Source organism: Felis catus, chromosome B4 (genome assembly GCF_018350175.1).
Source record: "Felis catus isolate Fca126 chromosome B4, F.catus_Fca126_mat1.0, whole genome shotgun sequence".
NCBI lineage: Eukaryota > Metazoa > Chordata > Mammalia > Carnivora > Felidae > Felis > Felis catus.
The window spans coordinates 75,365,232-75,384,340 of NC_058374.1; the positions used below are offsets into that span (position 1 = coordinate 75,365,232).

At 40.7% G+C, this 19,109-nt stretch overlaps 2 protein-coding genes and 1 pseudogene across 43 annotated transcripts in view; 2 read left to right on the forward strand and 1 right to left on the reverse strand.

Moving 5' to 3' along the window:
• The window catches only part of LOC101099132 (olfactory receptor 8S1-like), an 81,023-nt gene extending 75,440 nt beyond the window's left edge, over positions 1–5,583 (reverse strand). Inside the window, exons 1-2 of the mRNA XM_023257755.2 lie at positions 5,458–5,583; positions 3,042–3,108 (exon numbers count right to left, since the gene is read on the reverse strand). The gene's annotated coding sequence lies outside the window, so the exon portion shown is untranslated. The remainder of the gene's footprint in view (positions 1–3,041; positions 3,109–5,457) is intronic.
• CB4H12orf54 (chromosome B4 C12orf54 homolog) overlaps positions 1–8,926 on the forward strand; it is a 30,257-nt gene extending 21,331 nt beyond the window's left edge. For 12 of the 42 annotated variants that reach the window (XM_045061702.1, XM_045061704.1, XM_045061700.1 and 9 more), the window contains one exon: positions 529–1,082. In XM_045061702.1, coding sequence (XP_044917637.1) covers positions 529–699 — 171 coding nt within the window. In that variant the 3' untranslated portion in view covers positions 700–1,082. The other 30 variants (XM_045061694.1, XM_045061713.1, XM_045061720.1 and 27 more) reach the window with 12 other exon arrangements.
• Positions 5,637–7,811, forward strand: LOC101099641 (annotated as a pseudogene).
• Positions 8,927–19,109: the final 10,183 nt, after the last annotated feature.

Below are 19,109 nucleotides of genomic sequence, written 5' to 3' on the forward strand. Positions count from 1 at the left end.
ATGGTTACCAGAGGGGCACTGTGGGGGGGCGGGGGGGGGGGGGGTGGGTGAAACAGGTGATGGGGATTAAAGACTACACTTATCTTGATTAAAAAAAAAAAAACAGAAAAGAACAGGTTGGCTCAGTTCATTAAGCACCCAACTTTGGCTCACGTCATGATCTCGTGGTTTGTGAGTTCAAACCCCTCATCGGGCTCGGTGTCGATTACTCAGAGCCTGGAGCCTGTTTCAGATTCTGTATCTCCCTCTCTCTGCCCCTCCACTCCCAAATAAATAAACATTTTTTAAAAAAAAAACATTAAAAATAAATTAAAATACATTTTTTAAAAAACAGAAAAGAACAAAAAAAAGACTAGGGAAAAAAAGATCAGACTACAACACCAGAGATTTAATTTAGACATTAGGAATAACTTTCCAATAATGACAACTAAGAAACAAGAGGACTGGGTGGTCAAGAAAGATGGCAACATCATGTTCTGCAGAGAACTTAAGAGATTCTTTTTTAAAAGTCAGTTTGATATATTTCAGATACAGTCCTTCCTGAACCAGGAAATGAAGGCGAACTCCCTGACCCTGTTTGAACCAAATTTGATCCTTTCTCAGACAGCTGGCTCTAGTGAAATAAAAACCATAAGAGACAGATCATTATACTTTAAATTGATCAGTGCTAAAACCATGAAAGGAATAACTGACCGGTAATCTCATCTTTACATACATTTTAAGTGTAATTACTGTAAACCTTTATAACGAGAAGCACTTTTGTTTGGTAAAAACCATATTGGAACTATGATTTTACTTAATTTTAATATTCCTCTGAGGCAAGCATGAGGAACTATCCTGACTTTCCTGATGAGGACACAAGCTCTCATAAGCTATGACACTACATCTCCTAAGACCTAGCAAGGGCTATTCCCTGTGGGCCACATGATCACCAGAGAATTGCAACTCCCAGAGCTAGTGATTCCCATTCCTGGTGGAATGTGATGAGAAAATCCTTCAAGACAGTGAAAGCCAGGACAGGGGGGAGGGGTGGATGAGATCACTCTCCGCCATATATTCACAATCACAACCTTCTCTTATTGGGTACAAAAGCATCAGGTCTCCAGATTCTGGGATGACCCTAAATTTGGGAAGCACTGGAGAACAGCCATCAAGGGCGCAGGCCCACAACCTAAGAAGACAGTTCTCTGATCAATCAGCTTGCTACCCTGGACCCTAACCCTACAATCAAGAAAAGAAGGTCTCTCTTCTGCTTCTGCCAGGTTTCACCCACATGGCCTTTCCCCTGAGGTCTCCCCTGCCCATCCTTCTATAGTCAAGAAACCACGCCTCATGGGTCCTCACTCGAACATGAGAGAGCAGCGCCAAACCAAGCAGGTATGCTCCAACCCAAGGGACAAAGAGTTGGGGTGCCTGGGTGGCTCAGTTGGCTAAGTGTCCAACTTCGGCTCAGGTCATGATCTCACAGTTCGTGAGCCCAAGCCCCGTATCAAGCTCTGTGCTGACAGCTCAGAGCCTGGAGCCTCCTTCAGATTCTGCGTCTCCCTCTCTTCCATTTCCCCACTCACTCCTCTCTCTCTCTCAAAAATAAACATTTAGGGGCGCCTGGGTGGCGCAGTCGGTTAAGCGTCCGACTTCAGCCAGGTCACCATCTCGCGGTCCGTGAGTTCGAGCCCCGCGTCAGGCTCTGGGCTGATGGCTCAGAGCCTGGAGCCTGTTTCTGATTCTGTGTCTCCCTCTCTCTCTGCCCCTCCCCCGTTCATGCTCTGTCTCTCTCTGTCCCAAAAATAAATAAAAACGTTGAAAAAAAAAATTAAAAAAAAAAAAAACATTTAAAAAAATTAAAAAATAAAAGGGACAAGGAGTAAGAGAATGGAAGCCTGAGGGCAGGGCCAAGCCATGACTTCTTGGTCTCTTTGAACAATACAAAGAGCCAAAGTATGTCAGGTGTGGATGGTTCCATATAGAGAAAATCATGGAGAAACAAGTATAGGATAAAGAGATAGAAAGGTAGGAAAGCTTAAACACAAACTAAGAAATGTGAGGCCCATTATTCCTTTCTGGAAAGTGCTCCAGAAACTTGCATTACCGTGAGGGCTTAATTCAGACTCAAGAGTTAAACACAGTAGGCCCACAATAGACTCCATTGTCAAGATATTCATCAATAAAGTACTTGAGTATGCTGCCCTCAAAGGCACTGCTTGAGTGACAGGTCATTTTCTCAACCTTTTTAAGTTCCCTACTCCCTAGTTTCATCTGACACCTAATATCATATGGAGAAGAAGACTGTCTCAGATGTTCACCTGTGGCATATACAGTGCTAGCCACATTCTCTATATGGTCCGATCTATGACTTACTCGGAATTCCTTTTAAGACAGAATCTGAGTGATGGGTGATGAAGAAAAGTGGGCATATCTGCATATGTCTAAGTATAGTAACTGTGTATTTTCTTGAGTAGTCCCCTTTCAAATACTTTATCCCATATTTATCCCCCATAGCAGCAAAATACACAAAATTTTCCAACATTTTGGCAATAAGATTACATCTTTGTGAAAGAACACATACACTGACAAAACCTCTGTCATCATTCAAAACTCAATTTGGTTCAGAAATTAAGGCAGGGAGCTTCCTTTCTCTTCAGTACCACATGGGCAGCAATGTAGGATAGCAAAGAATGAACACTGCATAGAAAGATGGTATACAACCAGTGGATCTCCTCCCTTACTTCATGTTAGATATCCTGGGATAGGATCATGAAGGCAGTGCCACCTGCTTAGTGAACCAAATCTCTTTTATTTCCATTCATGTGACAATGACATCTAGGGCACAGCTTAGGTTGCCTGAAAAAAAGAGAAGTTACTCGGCAGACATCACCTCTGACCCAGAAGAGAAACTGACCCTCATGGACAAAGATACCATGATCTTCGGCCGCACCTGGTAACTTGGAAATTGAATGAGACCCAAGCACATCACAACTGCCAAGCAAAGAAACCAGCAAACAAACAACCAGTAAAATAAATGTGATATAAAAGGCACTCACTTTATCAGTTCTCACTGGGTAGTGGAATATAGTGATCAGATGTCCAAGTTTGGTTCATAGAACAGCACTGTAGATTAGAAGAAAATATGAATTATAAGGTCACAAACCCACTTCGACTTTGACTGAGTTATTCTTTTTTATGGACCTCAGTTTCCTCCCCTGTAAATAATGCGGCATAACTGGACACTACTGAAGGCTCCTTTCATTTTTAATATCCTGTGATCTAGATGATCTCATAGTCTACAATTCCAACATAGCTATTCTCCAGACTTGAAAAGCCATCTCATCCAAAAATATTTCCTACAAGGAAGGAATATTTAGGATTTCATCAAAGGTGGTGGCCTTTGAACATACAAATGCACATATTACATGACAGAAAATGTAGAGTTTTTTAACTCTTTCCTTCCTAAACAAAATCTAAACAAATGAACATAACATACTAAAAATTATACAACATAGCATTAACCCAGGACTTAAAATTTGTCATAACATCAGTAAAATAATAAGCAGAACACATTATAGCAACAAAACAAGTATTAAAAAAACATCAGGGGCACCTGGGTGGCTCAGTCAGTTAAGCACCTGACTTCCCCTCTGGAAAATAGAGATTCCTCAAAAAATTAAAAATAGGGGTGCCTGGGTGGTTCAGTCAAACACCTGACTCTTGATTTCAGTTCAGGTCATGATCTCACGGTTCATGAGTTTGAGCCCTGAATCAGGCTCTGCACTGACAGTGTGGAGCCTGTCTGAGATTCCCTCTCTCCCTCTCTCTCTCTCTCTCTCTCTCTCTCTGCCCTTTCCCTGGTCATGCTCTCTCTCAAAATAAACGTTTTTAAAAATTAAAAATCAAACTACCCTACAACCCAGCAATTGCACCACTAGATATTTATCCAAAGGATACAAAAATGCCGATTCAAAGGGGCACATGCACCCCAATGTTTATAGCAGCATTATCAACGATAACCAAATCATGGAAAGAGCCCAAATGTCCATCGACTGGTGAATGGATAAAGATGTGATGTACGTATGTGTGTGTGTATATATATATATATATATATATATACACACACACATACATACACACACACACACACATATACATACAATGGAATACTACTCGGTGATGAAAAATAGTGAAATCTTGCCATTTGCAACAACGTGGATAGAACCAGAGTATATTATGCCAAGCAAAGTAAGTCAGAGAAAGACACATATGATTTCACTCCTATGTGGAATTTGAGAAACACAACAGATGAACACAGGGGAAGGGAAGGAAAAATAAGAAAGAGGAAGCAAACCATAAGAGACTCTTAAATACAGAGAACAAATTGAGGGTTGTTGGAGGGGAGGTGGGTAGGGAGATGGGTTAAATGGGTGATGGGCATTAAGGCAGGCACTTGTTGAGATGAGAACTTGGGTGTCATATAGAAGAGATAAATCACTGAGTTCTGCTCCTAAACCCAAGACTACACAGTACGTTAACTAACCTGAATTAAAAAAAATAAATAAATAAACAGCAAAACGGGCACATTATGGTGATACAGAGGTGTTAATTACAGGAAGTAGCTACCGTCCTTAGGGCTAGGGGAAAAAGATGAAGTTGGATTGCCAGCCACTACAGGCCTGCAAGAGATTCTCTGTGAGCTGGGACTCACTTCCCTGAAGAGGCGTGCTGCCTGTCCGTGCTGCTGTCTCAGGAGTTCAGAGGAGGGAGCCTGTGGAGCTGAGAAGGGGAACTTTCTTGCTGAGAGGGCATAAGGAGACCAGTTCTGGGAGTGCCAAGAAAAAGCTGGAAAGTGGAAGCCCAGCTATTGCTGGGCTGCTAACAGAAACAGCAAGCAGTCTCCCGTTAGTGCCGGAATTTAAGAGAAGTCTTGTTGTCAAATACGCTTTCCAGAACCCGCACTGCACACAATGGTGGGACTGAAGATGAGAGTTGCCTAATAACTACTATGAACCTCCAGCAGGATAAACGCAAAAGAAACCACACCTCAGCACTGCATAATAAACTACTGAAAACCCAAGACAAAGAAAATTCTCAAAACAGACAGAGACCAAGGACAAATACCTTTAAACAGCACCACCTTTAGGCCCAGGCCAACTGTGGCCCGGGGCCTGGACTTAGGGGTTCCTGTTTGGCTTCCTTCCCACCGTCACCCTCCACAGGGTGAGGGTCCTGCAGAGTCCCGCAGCCAGCACACTGTGGAACTCAGGCTCCAAACAGAACTCTGGGCCCTCAGAATCCCCTGCCCGCACAGCCTCAGGTCCACCTCCAGCGCTCGCAGCCCTCTTTGCACCGCAGGGCGCGCCCCAGGCCTGAGCCCCCAGAGCTCTACGGTGCGGGCTGAATTCCTTAAGCATGCAGACCCCCCCACCTCCATTCAGGGACGACCCAAGGGTGGGGAAAGAAAGGCACCTGGGTTAATGGCCTCCATTTTTTGGTCAGGGTGGGCCTGCCTCGCAAAGGACCATCAGGTGCAGCCGACTCCTCCCAGTCAGGCGGTGGGCGGCGCGAGGGAAGGAGACTGCTGGGAAGGCGGGAAGTTTAAAAGGCCACTCCCCCAACCCCGCCCCCCCCGGCCTCCAAGAGCTCGTGCCGCCCTACCAAGAAACGCTGCAGCTGCGCGGGCCTGCGCAGCCACCCGGCCACGTGACAGCATGGAGGCAGCGGGCTGTGAGGACAGCCCCTACCTCTTCAAGGTGGTGAAAAGCCTCTACGACCGCGAGGCCGGCATCCCGGAGGACGGGCTGGCGGCACACATCCAGAACCAGGGGAGTGAGGGGAAGAAGCTGCACCCCGGGTGTGTGGCATCCTGCGACTCGTGAAGCCCTGCAACCATGTGCTCAGCCTGCCGGTCCCCATCCCGAAAGACAACGGCTCCCCAGAGGTCATCTAGGGCTATGGGGCCAGCACAGCCGGCACTGCACGCTCCCGTTACAACCAAGGTGTGAATCTAGGGAAGATAAAAGTTTCGGCTTCCCTTATGACGTCTAAACGTGCTGTGGTTGATGTGCCATTTGGAGGTGCTAACGCTGATGTTAAGATTAATCCCCAAAACTACACCAGTAAGGAAGTGGGGAAAGATCACAAGGGGGTTCACCGTGGAACTAACAAAACAGGGCTTTATTGGTCCTGGAATTGATGTGCTTTCCTCAGACATAGGCAATGTGAGTGAGAGATGTCCTAGATTGCTGACACCTATGCCAGCATCATAGGGCTTGCATAGCGCATGCAAATTAACGCACATGCCTGCTATCCTGGTAAATCCATCAGTTGGGGTCTCATCCGCCGATATCTCCGCTACTGGCCAGTGTTTTACATGGATTGAAAACTTCCTCAGTGAAGCTTCTTTCATGAGCATTTTTGGAATGACACCAGGGTTTGGAAAGAAAACATTTCTTATTTAGGGCTTTGGCAATTTTGCACCCTATAGTTACATTATTTTGCTAAATGTGTTGGTGTTGGTGAATCTAATGGGAGAATATGGAATTCAGATGGCATTGACCAAAAGGAACTAGAAGACTTGAAATTGCAACATGAATCGGAGCACCTGGGTGGGCTCAGTCAGTTAAGCATGGGACTCTTGGTTTCTGCTCAGGACATGATCTCACAGTTTGTGAGTTCAAGCCTCACATCAGGCTCTGTGCTGGCAGTGCTGGCAGTGTGGAGCCTGCTTGGGATTCTCTCTCCCTCTCTCTCTGTCCCTCCCTACTCACTCTCTCTCAAAATAAATTAAATAAGCTTAATTTTTTAAAAAAATAAAATTGCAACGTGAATCAATTCTGGGTCTCTCCAAGGCAAAGCCCTAGGAAGTATCTTGCCAGCAAACTGGCATACTTATTCCTACTGCCAATGAAAAGCAGGTAACCAAGGCCAGTGCACCCAGAATGAAAGCCAAGATCTTTGCTGATGCTTCCAATGAACCAACAACTCCGGGAGCTTATAAGATTTTTCTGAAGAGGAGCATTACGGTCATTCCTGATTTATACTTGAATGTTGAAGGAGTGACAGTATCTTACTTTGAGTGACTAAAGAATATAAATCATGGGGCACCTGGATGGCTCAGTTGGTTCACCCATCTGACTCTTGATTTCAGCTCAGGTCATGATCCCAGGCTTGTGAAACTGAGTCCCTCACCAGGCTCCATGCTGAATATGGAGTCAGCTTGTTTCTGTGTGTGTGTAGTCAGCTATGGCTCTTTGACCTTAAATATGAAAGAGATTCTACCTACTGCTTTTTCATGTCTATTCTAGATAGTTTAGAAAGAAAATGTAGAAAGCACCATCAAACTTTTCCTATTATATCCACAGCAGGGTTCCAAAACAGAGTATCTGAGAAAAGACATTGTACATTCTGGTTTACCCTACACTGGGGAGTTTTCTGCCAGGCAAATCATGTACGCAGCTGCAAAGTATAACCTGGGATTGAACCTGAAAACAGCTGCCTATCTCAGCACCATTGAGAAAGTCCTGAGGGTGTAGCTGGTTTGACCTTCAAATAAATGGAACATAGCTGACTACTTCACTACCCTCTTTAACTGTAACTTCTGCAAACCTATCACATGTTTACATATAACCACAAAAAGATTTTTCTCTTAAGGACATCATTCTTAATAAGTCAGTCCAAATCACAACAAGAAGCTAAGAGATGATAGAAGATACATGTAAATTGTGTGGAAGGAGAAGTGAGCAAATTGCTTCATGAGATGGAAGAATGGAAAAGAGCAATATTCTAAAATAAATCTATTCTTTTAAAAATGTTATCTTAGGGGCGCCTGGGTGGCTCAGTCGGTTGAGCATCCAGCTTCGGCTCAGGTCATGATCTCGCGGTCCGTGAGTTCAAGCCCCGCGCCGGGCTCTGTGCTGACAGCTCAGACCCTGGAGCCTGCTTCAGATTCTGTGTCTCCCTCTCTCTCTGCCCCTCCCCCGTTCATGCTCTGTCTCTCTCTGTCTCAAAAATAAAATAAATGTTAAAAAAAATGTAATTTTAAACAGAGATGTGTAATTAAGTTAATGCATTACATATTATAAGTAGGAAAAAAAATAAGTCAGTCCAAATCAGCCCTTTAAAAAGGAAGAAATTAAGGTGAGAGATCACAGACACATTGATGAGTGTGAAAGTAGAAATTGCCTGTGCCAGAGGGCCACTTGGGATAATTCGCCTTTAAATCAAAAGCCTTTTCATCTAGCTATATGCTCCCAGCTCACAGTTTGTTCCCAACATGTTAATTACCTTTTGTTTCAGCTGAGCAATCAGTTGTTTGCCTAATTTTACTCTGGCCAAGTCTGAGATGGAACATGCTATAATTTTGATGCATTTAAAAAGTGGGTGTGTGGCATTTTCAGAAGGTAGTATTGTCCTAAAATTAGTTATTATTATTTCACATCAGCAAAATAGCTCGATTTTATAGGTTACAAACAAAAATAAAAGCTGTTTCTTCTATGCATTTTATTCTCTTAGGAAGACACAAGTACATGCTGCTGTAATAAAATTGCCTTTAATCATTTAACAAGCCTAACTTTGACTCAAACAGTAAGTGCTTACAAACATAAATTTAAAAATCTAGTATTTTATGATATAAAACAGCATTACTTATAGCTCATCAGCTCTGTATTGTCCAGCAAAAATAAAAAGCCAGATGGAGAATTATTATCTTCAAAACTACAGATGATGGAGGCTATTTTTATTGTGGCTATCTGAATTTGCTAAATATAATTATGACATGTAGTCCAAATAATGCAGTGACCTGCTTACTATGTTAATTTTTCATTTCTTTAGGGATCCATTGCTGAGTAATTGAACAATAATTCAAGTGGAGTAACCCAGAAAAAATCTACTTGGTCTCCCTGTCTGGAATCTGGCTAACAATTTAAGCATTACTTGATTTTGTGTCTCTTTTCTTTTAGGAGGCTTCATATGCACACAAGCTTAATTAACAAAGTGGGACTTAAAACATTGGATTGAGTGTTTTGTTGGGACTTTTTTGGCCAGGACCTTTTGAACAGTGGTATACCAATGAAATACTAGACATTATGTATGTAATGAATGAGCCCTTTTTTAAAAACAATAAAACTCTCAGAAATTTCTAATTATTTTGTAACTTCATGACTTAACCTGGTAATAAAAAGTTATTAAAAGTCTGCCTTTTAAAAATAATTGAAAGGGAAATATTTTCAGACAAATGAATATATTTTCAGACAAATATATTCAGACAAGCACCAGTATACATTTACAACAGAAATACTGAAAGGATTTCCTTTTATAGAGGCAATATGTTCCTAAATGGAAACATTGAAATAGAGGAGTGGATTAAGAGCTACTGAAAGTTTGAAACATGTGAGTAAGTTTGCATGACTATTGAACTGTATAGCAACAATAATGTCTTGAGGATTATACACATACATACATATATGTACATGTACACACACACATATAATCAAAATACATTTCAATAACAGCACAAAAAGTTGGAGAGGGGTAAAACATGTTAAAACTGTGCAATGATCCTTATATTGTCTAGGAAGTGGTAAAAGTACTAATTTATAGGATACATTTGGTAACATCCAGGGTAACAACTAAAACAAGAGTAAAAGATTGCCTCCTAATAGAAAGGAAATAATGGAGTGATAAAATAAATGGGGGGGGGGAGGTAATCCAAAAGAAGGCAAGAAAGGAGAGAAAAAGGAATATAGAGCAGGTGTGACAGTGGTGAGGTAGGAAGTTAAATTCAATTACATGAGTAATTATGATAAATGTAAATGGACTAAATTCTCTGACTAAAAGAGATTATCAACTAAATGCTACCTAAAAGAGTTGCACACTAAATATCAGGTACAAAAAGTTGAGAATAAAAGGGTGGAAGATGCTGCATCTTATAAATGATTAAAAAAAAAAAAAAAAGCTTATAAGGTGGCAATAGGAACCTCGTCAAAACCTCTCCTTTATCTATTCCCAGAGAGAGATGTGAGAGCTGGGGAGGTAAATCATCATAAGATTATTATAGGGTGGCACTTATAATCGATTCTACTTTGGATGCATGAGGCAAGATCAATATTCAACCAAGACGTGCCTTAGGAATAAATACAGTCTAATTCAAAAGAATAGTAGATAGATTATTTTGAGAAGCTACGTCCCCTTTACCTCAAACATGCAAATGTATTCCAGGGCCTGGGACGTTGGAGCTGATAACAAAAACAACGACAACAACAAAAAACTTTCCAATGTGCAGAAATCTCTTTAAAAGGGTTCTACATTTACCACTCTTCATTATCTTATGAGGCATATATTTACCCAATTGAGCTAGGAATCTCTTTATGATCTTACTATGTCTTTAACAAAAATATTTAAATTTCCCATTCTAGTTCAGTTAAGTCACTACTCCATAGGTGTTAAGTGTTCTTTTGACCCATTTTTGTGTAAGAGTCATATTCAAATGTGATCCTTGATCCAATGAGGTGTAGGTTATGGCTCCAAATTGGCATAAAATGCCTATTTCCAGGACCTTAATGGTGTTTTAGCTGCTATTTCTGTTAAAGAGTAAGAAATAGTTATTTTTGTTAAAAATCCTTTTGAATTCTTCAGAAATATTAGCAGTGACCTTGTGTCATTCACCTGTCAGCTTTGAGTCAGTCTTGTTATTGGGGATTTTCCCAAGGCCAATTTCAGATAGTTTATCTGTTGTTAACATTCAGTAAATTATATTTGTAACTTCCACATTAGTGACTCTGCTAGATGACAGTGGAATATGTTTTTGTAAACTCATTGTTTTATGACTTGGACATGACCATGCCTCATTTCATGTATCCAAGTGATTACCTGCAGTCAGTGGACCAAGGCATCATCTTGGCATTCCAATTCTCCTCTGAAAGAAAAATTGGGTTCTTTTGGTGAGCATCAATATGATCTACTTTAATTTTCTTTCTGAAATTCCACAGGCCTTCCACAGTTGTGTTCTTCACAGATGGTACTCTTTATTGTTCATCCATTAAACATTTATTAGCTATACCCTTGGGCCATTGGCTATGGACAAAGAGCTTGTGATACCCACAATTTTTATATAGCATTTTATGTCAGGACTGTGATCTAGAGCAATATTCAGTTCTTTTTATATTGCTCTATGCACTGCTTTCAGTTTATCCCATTGTGCAGAATTACCTTTACCTTTTTCTTTCTTTTTAAAATTTATTTTAATTCTAGAATAGTTAATATACACTGTTACATTAGTTTCAGGGGTGCAATATAGTGATTCAACAATTCTATACACTATTCAGTGCTCATCATGGTAAGTGTACTCTTTAATTTCCATCATCTATTTCATCCACCTCCCATGAACCTTCCTTTTGGTAACCACCTGTTTGTTCTCTATAGTTAAAAGCCTGTTTCTAGCTTTGTCTCTCTTTTTTTTCCTTTGCTCATTTGTTTTGTTTCTTAAATTCCACATATGAGTGAAATCATATGGTATTTGTTTCCCTGACTTATTTCACTTAGCATTATACTCTCTAGCTCATATCCATGTTGCTGCAAATGGAAAGATTCCATTCTTTTTAATGGCTGAATAATATTCCATTACATATATATATATATATACACACACACACACACACACACACACACACACACGTGTGTGTGTGTAACCACATCTTCTTTATCCATTCATCTATCGATGGATACTTGGGCTGCTTCATGGTTTGGTTATGGTAAATAATGCTGCATTAAACATAGGGGTTCATGTATCCCTTTGAATTAGAGTTTTTGTATTTTGGGGGTAAATACCCAGTAGTATGATTACTGGATCATAGGGAATGCCTACTTTCACCACTTATATTCAGCATAGCATGGGAAGTCCTAGCCACAGAAATGAGACAACAAAAAGAAATAAAGGCATCCAAATTGGTAAAGAAGAAGTAAAACTTTCACTATTTGCAGATGATATGATACTATATGCAGAAAACCCCAAAGACTCCACCAAAAAAAAAACGACTAGAACTGGTAAATGAATTCAGTAAAGTTGCAGGATACAAAATCAATGTACAGAAATCTGTTGCATTTCTATACAATAATAATGAAGCAGCAGAAAGAGAAATTAAAACAACCTCATTTACAGGTGCACCAAAAATAACAAAATACCTAGGAATAGAATTAACCAAAGAGGTCCTTTGACCTGTATTCTGAAAACTGTAAAACACTGATGAAAGAAAGTGAAGACAACACAAAGAAATGGAAAGACATTCTATGCTCATGTACTGAGCGAACAAATATTGTTAAAACGTACTTTTGCCTTTTTCAACTAGGGAAATAGCTGGGCTAATAGCAATTTAGCAGCTGGGCAAAGAGCAGCAGACTTCCATAAGAAGTCTTTTTCAGTATAGGAGCTCCCACTGGTGGAGCAAGCAGCCTATTACATGTCAGTGGGAAGAGTCATACAATTCAGACAACTCACAAACAGGAGAGGATGTTCTATCATTGATCCTAGAGGTAGAGAAAGGCTACCTGCTCGTAAATATGATGCACTTACTCCATTTCAACATATTTGTAAGTATAACGTTTACATTTTCCAAGGAACTGTGTTGTACATCCCTTTCTTTATTTGAATGTCTTTCTCACATCACTCATCAAAATATGTATCTTGGTAAGTTAGTCCTTCAGCCATATGACCTGTTGCCACCAGAGCTTAAGAGCACACTAGTATTTATATCTCAAATGGTTTATACTAAGTTACAGCATAATCTTCTAATTCAAAATACCAGTACCTGCCATTTAGCGTCGGAATTAGACTTCTAATAACTGCAGTCTGAGTTTTAGTGGTATACACATATAAAACCCTTGGTCTGTTAGAATTAGATAGTCCCAGAGGTGCCCTTTATATATCCTCAAAGACTTCCTTTGTTCCAGCTCGTTTGAATTTAGTCTTTTTTTTCCCCTAGTCACTCTATATTACAGAGGACAGGATACTCAAATTCAGTATACGTGTCCACCAGAATATATATAGCTCCACAAGACTTCGTACCTTTTTCTCATTAGTGGGACCCAGAAGGGACAGTAATTTGTTCTTTATTATTTGTGAAATGTCCCTAAAGGCCTCAACCTGGGATATTCCTGGATATTTGCCTGATTGGCCTTGACCCTAAATCAGCCATCCTTGACTACTTCTGCACATTATAATTTACAAATGCCCTTGGCTTCCTCTTCCAAAGAGGAAATTATCATATTATCAATGTAATGAATCAACTTATTTTGAAACTGATCGTATTTAAATCTCATCCTATCAGGTTGTGATAGTATGCTGCAGCATTCAGTTACCCTTACAGGAGGACAGTAATTGCATAATGGAGTCCATTTCACATGAAGATGAACTGTATACTTGACTGGCTTTCCAAAATGAGATACAAAAGCCAAGTCACCTTTAGCTAACCAGTCACCTTTAACCTGCTGAATGCTTGAAATGTTGCCCTCATGTCTGGCATAGCAAAGGCTATCGATGGAAGTGCTTTTAAAATGTGGTAGTCAGCAGTCAGCTGTGCAGTGTTTTTTATAAGCCATATAGGAATACTATAGAAAGAATTAGAAGAGACACCCTTCTACAGTTTTCTTAGTAAGGGCTGAGGTTCACTATCCTCTAGTACTCAAGTACTGCTTAATAATTACTATAGAAGAGAGTACAGGCAATGCTTATGTCCCAGTTAGCATGTAATTAAAACCAGGCAAAGGGTGAATTTGCCCAGCATTTGACTACAAGCTGGTAATGGCAATGCCCTCTATTCATGCATTAACTGTCTTCTGTATATACATTTGTGACAATGTGATACCATCACTGAGAATCTCTCACTTTCTCGATTATCTACACTTTTACTCAATCCTGGCACCTTCTGCCACAGAATCAGCATACTACCCCAAGGTTTACTTTTATCCTCTTAATGTTGCTTTCTGATTTCCCTAAAAGTATAATAGACATCATGTACCAAAATCACTAGGGAAAATTATATGTTTTCAGTATTTGAAAGCATAGAGGTTATGATGGTCCTACAGTGGGGGTGATCATGGACAAATCTAAAAGATAAGATCCAAAGGTTAGAAATGAAGTTCTCCATGCCTATATCCAGACCTGCCAGGAACAGTTTTCTTCAACAACCATACGATTTAAAATATATATATACTTTTGATTAGTAACGAATCCTGGATGAAGGCACCATATCAATTATCACAGCCTGATTTAACTTATCTTACTCCCTCCCTGGTCCAACCATCAGAGTCTACTTCCACGTATATTCCCCAGTTTTCCCCAATATAAATTAGCAAAATCTTACTTCGACTTCTTTCATTTTGCACTTTGTAATTTTCCCACTCCCCAAACTGAGACCATTCTGGGATTTGAGTGCATTAATACATTTAGAAGCAATAAGGGGTTTTGAAGTTGAGTCACAAGGAGAATTGATACCTTCTTGCAAGCTGTAGCAGTTAATGGTTTTAGTGAAATTACAGAATCCTCTCTGGTTAGTTGAAGCAGAAATGAAATCTATTAGCATTCAGTAGCTGGTACTTAACTGCAAAAATCAGGTTAAGGTGATTAAGCTTCCAAAACAATTTCCAGGACTAATCAGCAATTCTATCTTCACCAGAAAGCAGTCATCAACACTGCCATCCCCAGAATTTTGCCTCTCCTGCCACGACCTGTTTAGTTTTCTCTTGCTGTAAAAAAATATTACTGCAGGGACACCTGTGTGGCTCAGTCGGTTGAATGTCGAACTTGGTTTTGGCTCAGGTCATGATCTCACAGTTCATGGGTTTGAGCCCCATGTCAGGCTCTATGCTGACAGTGCGGAGCGGGCTTGGGATTCTTTCTCTCTCCCTCTCTCTCTGCCCCTCCCCTACTCTCTCTCTATATCTCTCTCTCAAAATAAATAAATAAACATTTTAAAAAACATATTGCCACAAACTCAGCTGCTTAACACAATACATTTATTGTATCATAATTACGCTATCGCAGTTTCTGTGGGTCAAGAGTTGCAACTGAGCTAGTCCTCCACTGCACTTGTAATGTTGACCAGGCTGCCTTCTCACCTGGAGATTCTACTGGATGAAAGTCCTCTTCCAAGCTCAGTCAAATTTTGGGGGAGAACTCATTTCCTTGCAACTTCACAACTGAGGGCCTCAGCTTCTTACTCGCTGGTAGCTGCCCTCAGCTCTCGGAGGCCACCTGTATGTCCCTGCCACATGGCCCTCTACAGGCAGTCACAACATGACACTTTACTTCCTGAATGCCAGCAGGAGAGCATCTCTCTGCACAAAAGGGTCAAGTCCCTTTTTTAATGGCTGATTAAGTCAGGCCCTCCCAGTATAACCCTCCTTTTGACCAATTCAAAATCAAGTGACTTAGGATCTTAATTACCTCTGCAAAATCCCTTCACTTTGCTTTATAACATTACCTAATCAAGGAAGTGGCATCCCTTACCTTCACCATATTCCAGAAGTCACACATTCTGTCCCCACTCAAGGGAAATGTGTGGATTTACCCTAAAAGTGCCCTGAGAGTAAGAGCTGTACATGACCATTCTCAAGAAACTCCGGGCTTCCAGGAGAACCGCTACAATCTTTGTGTGAACATTAAACAGGGACTCCTGTGGGCAGTTACCACTCCCACAAGTTCACCGTTGGCAAGTAGGGATTGGCCTAGATTTTAGACCACCACTCCAACCCAACCTTTATTCAATGCACAAACTGCGTACTGAACCAAAGGCACAGGCTAGGCCAATACCCTGCACGTAGTGGGTGAACATCTGATGGATGAATGTCTTCTAGAATGTCAAATCACCCAGTCTCATCATCTCATTAAACAAAGTCTACCAGGGGCGCTTGGGTGGCGCAGTCGGTTAAGCGTCCGACTTCAGCCAGGTCACCATCTCGCGGTCCGTGAGTTCGAGCCCCGCGTCGGGCTCTGGGCTGATGGCTCAGAGCCTGGAGCCTGTTTCCGATTCTGTGTCTCCCTCTCTCTCTGCCCCTCCCCCGTTCATGCTCTGTCTCTCTCTGTCCCAAAAATAAATAAACGTTGAAAAAAAAAATTAAAAAAAAAAACAAAAAACAAAGTCTACCAAAGGGCACATGGTATAATCCTGCCCTGTCCTTTCTCTCTGAAAACACCTTCTATTTTAACTTTTTTTTCTAAGTTTTATTTATTTATTTTGAGAGACTGTGTGCACACACAAGCAGGGGAGGGGCAGAGACGGAGAGAGAGGGAATCGCAAGCAGGCTCCACACTGCTAACACATGGTGCCAGAACCCACAAATTGCAAGACCGTGACCTGAGCCAAAACTAAGAGCCCGACACTCCACCAAGCCACCCAGGCACCCCAGGACACCTCCTTGCTATTACCATCCTTTTGCCCCACTATCCTGCACTCTTCCCAGCGAATCCTTTGGTCATCAATTTCATTTTCTTTTTTTTTATTGAGGTATAACTCACATAACATTATATTAATTTCAGATGTACAACATAACGATTCAGTGTTTGTATATACTGCAAAACGATCATTATCGTAAGTCCAATTAACATCCGTCACCACACAAAACTTTTTTTCTCGTGGTAATAACTTTTAAGATCCTTTCTCCTGGCTACTTTCAAATATGCGGTACAGTATTATTAACTGTAGTCACCAGGCTGTACGTTACATCCCTATGATTTGTTCACGTATTGTACCTTTTGACCCCCTTTACCCATTTTGCCCACCCCCCATCCCTAGCCTCAGGCAACCACCAATCTATTCTCTTTTTTGTTCATTTTGTTGCTGTTATTCTTGTTTCATTTGTCTTTTTGTGTACTTTTTTGGATTCCATATATAAGTGAGATGTTACAATATTTATCTTTTCATTTTGGACTTATTTCATTTAGCATAATGCCCTCATTTCATCCATGTTGTCTCAATGGCAATATTTTATTCTTGCTTATGTCCTATATCTTTTAACATCCTTCATCAGATTTTTCTGGGTCAGTTCATAGTGGTTTGGAAAATGTGGCAAATATGAAAAGTGGTTTGCCTATTTGATCATCAGAGAACCAATATGCAGGATTTCTTTTGTGTGTTTTTTTCAAGTTTTTATTTAAATTCCAGTTAGTTAACGTACAGCGTAATATTAATTTCAGGTATAGAATTTAGTGACTCATCACTTACATATAACACCCAGTGCTCATCACAACAAGTACCCTCCTTAATGCCCATCACCCATTTAGCCCATCCTCCCACCCACCTCCCCTCCAGCAACCCTCAGTTTGTTCTCTATAGTTAAAAGTCTATTGGGCAGTGCCTGGGTGACTCAGTCAGTTGAGCATACAGCTTTAGCTCAAGTCATGATCTTTAGCTCAAGTCATGATCTCACGGTTCGTAGGTTCGAGCCCCACGTTCAGCTCTGTGCTGACAGCTTGGAGCCTGGAGCCTGCTTCGGATTCTGTATCTCCCTCTCTCTCTGCCCTTCCCTCACTTACACTCTGTCTCTCTCTCTCTCTCTCTCAAAAATGAATAAACATTAAAAAAATCTTTTCTTCTTAAAAGAAGTCTGTTGGGGTGCCTGGGTAGCTCAGGCAGTTAAGTGTCCAACTATTGATTTCAACTCAGGTCATTATCTCACGGTTCGTGAGTTTAAGCCCTACATCAGGCTCCTCACTGGCAGTGCAGGGCCTGCGTGGGATTCTTTCTCTACCACTTTCTCTGCCCCTCCTCCCCATCTCTCTCTTTCTCAAAATAAATAAACTTTATAAAAAAAGGATTTGTTTCCTGTTTTGCCTCTCTCTCTTTTTTCCCCCCTAGGTTTGTCTGCCTTGTTTTTTAAATTTCACATATGAATGAAATTATATATTTGTCTTTTTCTGACTGACTTATTTCACTTAGCATAATGCTCTCTAACTTCATCCACATAGTTGCAAATGGCAAGATTTCATTCTTTTTTGTGGCTAATGTTCCATTGTGTGTGTGTGTGTGTGTGTGTGTGTACCACATCTTTGTCCATTCATCAGGACAATGGACAAAGGGGATCTTTCCATAATTTGGCTATTTTTGATAATGCTTCTATAAACATCAGGGTGCATGCTTGAATCAGTATTTTTGTATCCTTTGGGGTAAATACGTAGTAGCACAGTTGCTGGATCATAGTTCTATTTTTAACTTTTTGATGAACTCCATGTTTTCCAGAGTAGCTGCACCAGTTTGCATTCCCATCAACAGTGCAAAAGGATTCCCCTTTCTCCACATTCTTTCCAACACCTGTTGTTTCCTGTTAATTTTAGCCATTCTGACAGGTGTGAGGTGATATCTCACTGTAGTTTTGATTTGTATTTCCCTGGTAATGAGTGATGTTGAGTATCTTTTCATGTATCTCCTAGCCATCTGGATGTCTTCTTTGGAAAATGTCTATTCATATCTTCTGCTCATTTTTTAACTGGATTATTTGTTGTTTGGATTTTGAGTTTGATAAATTCTTCATAGATTTTGGATACTAACCCTTTATCAGTTATGTTGTTTGCAAATATCTTCTCCCATTCCATAGGCTGCCTTTTAGCTTTGTTGATTGTTTCCTTCACTGTGCAGAAGCTTTTTATTTTGATGAACTCCCAATAGTTTATTTTTGCTTTTGTTTCCCTGCCTCAGAAGACATATCTAATAAGAAGCTGCTACAGCCAATGTCAAAGAGGTTACTGCCTGTGTTCTCTAGAATTTTTATGGTTTCAGGTCTCACATTTAGATCTTTAGGTCTTTAATCCATTATGAATTTGGTTTTGCGTATGGTGTAAGAAAGTGGTCCAGTTTCATTCTTTTGCATGTAGCTGTCCAGTTTTCCCAATACCATTTGTTGAGGAGATTGTCTTTTTTTCAGTACACAGTTTTGACCCTAAAACATTTCAGATTGTTTGCACCTCCCCCAGTAAAAAATCCAATCCGTATTTTCTGTCACTTGGGCCCATCCACTCTTTTCAAAGTTCTTTATGAGCACTGACTTCTCAATATCATTGACCCATTTTACTTTTCATGCCATAGTCCATAGGTGCTTATGGAGCCAATGGGAACATCCAATTTCTCTTCAGA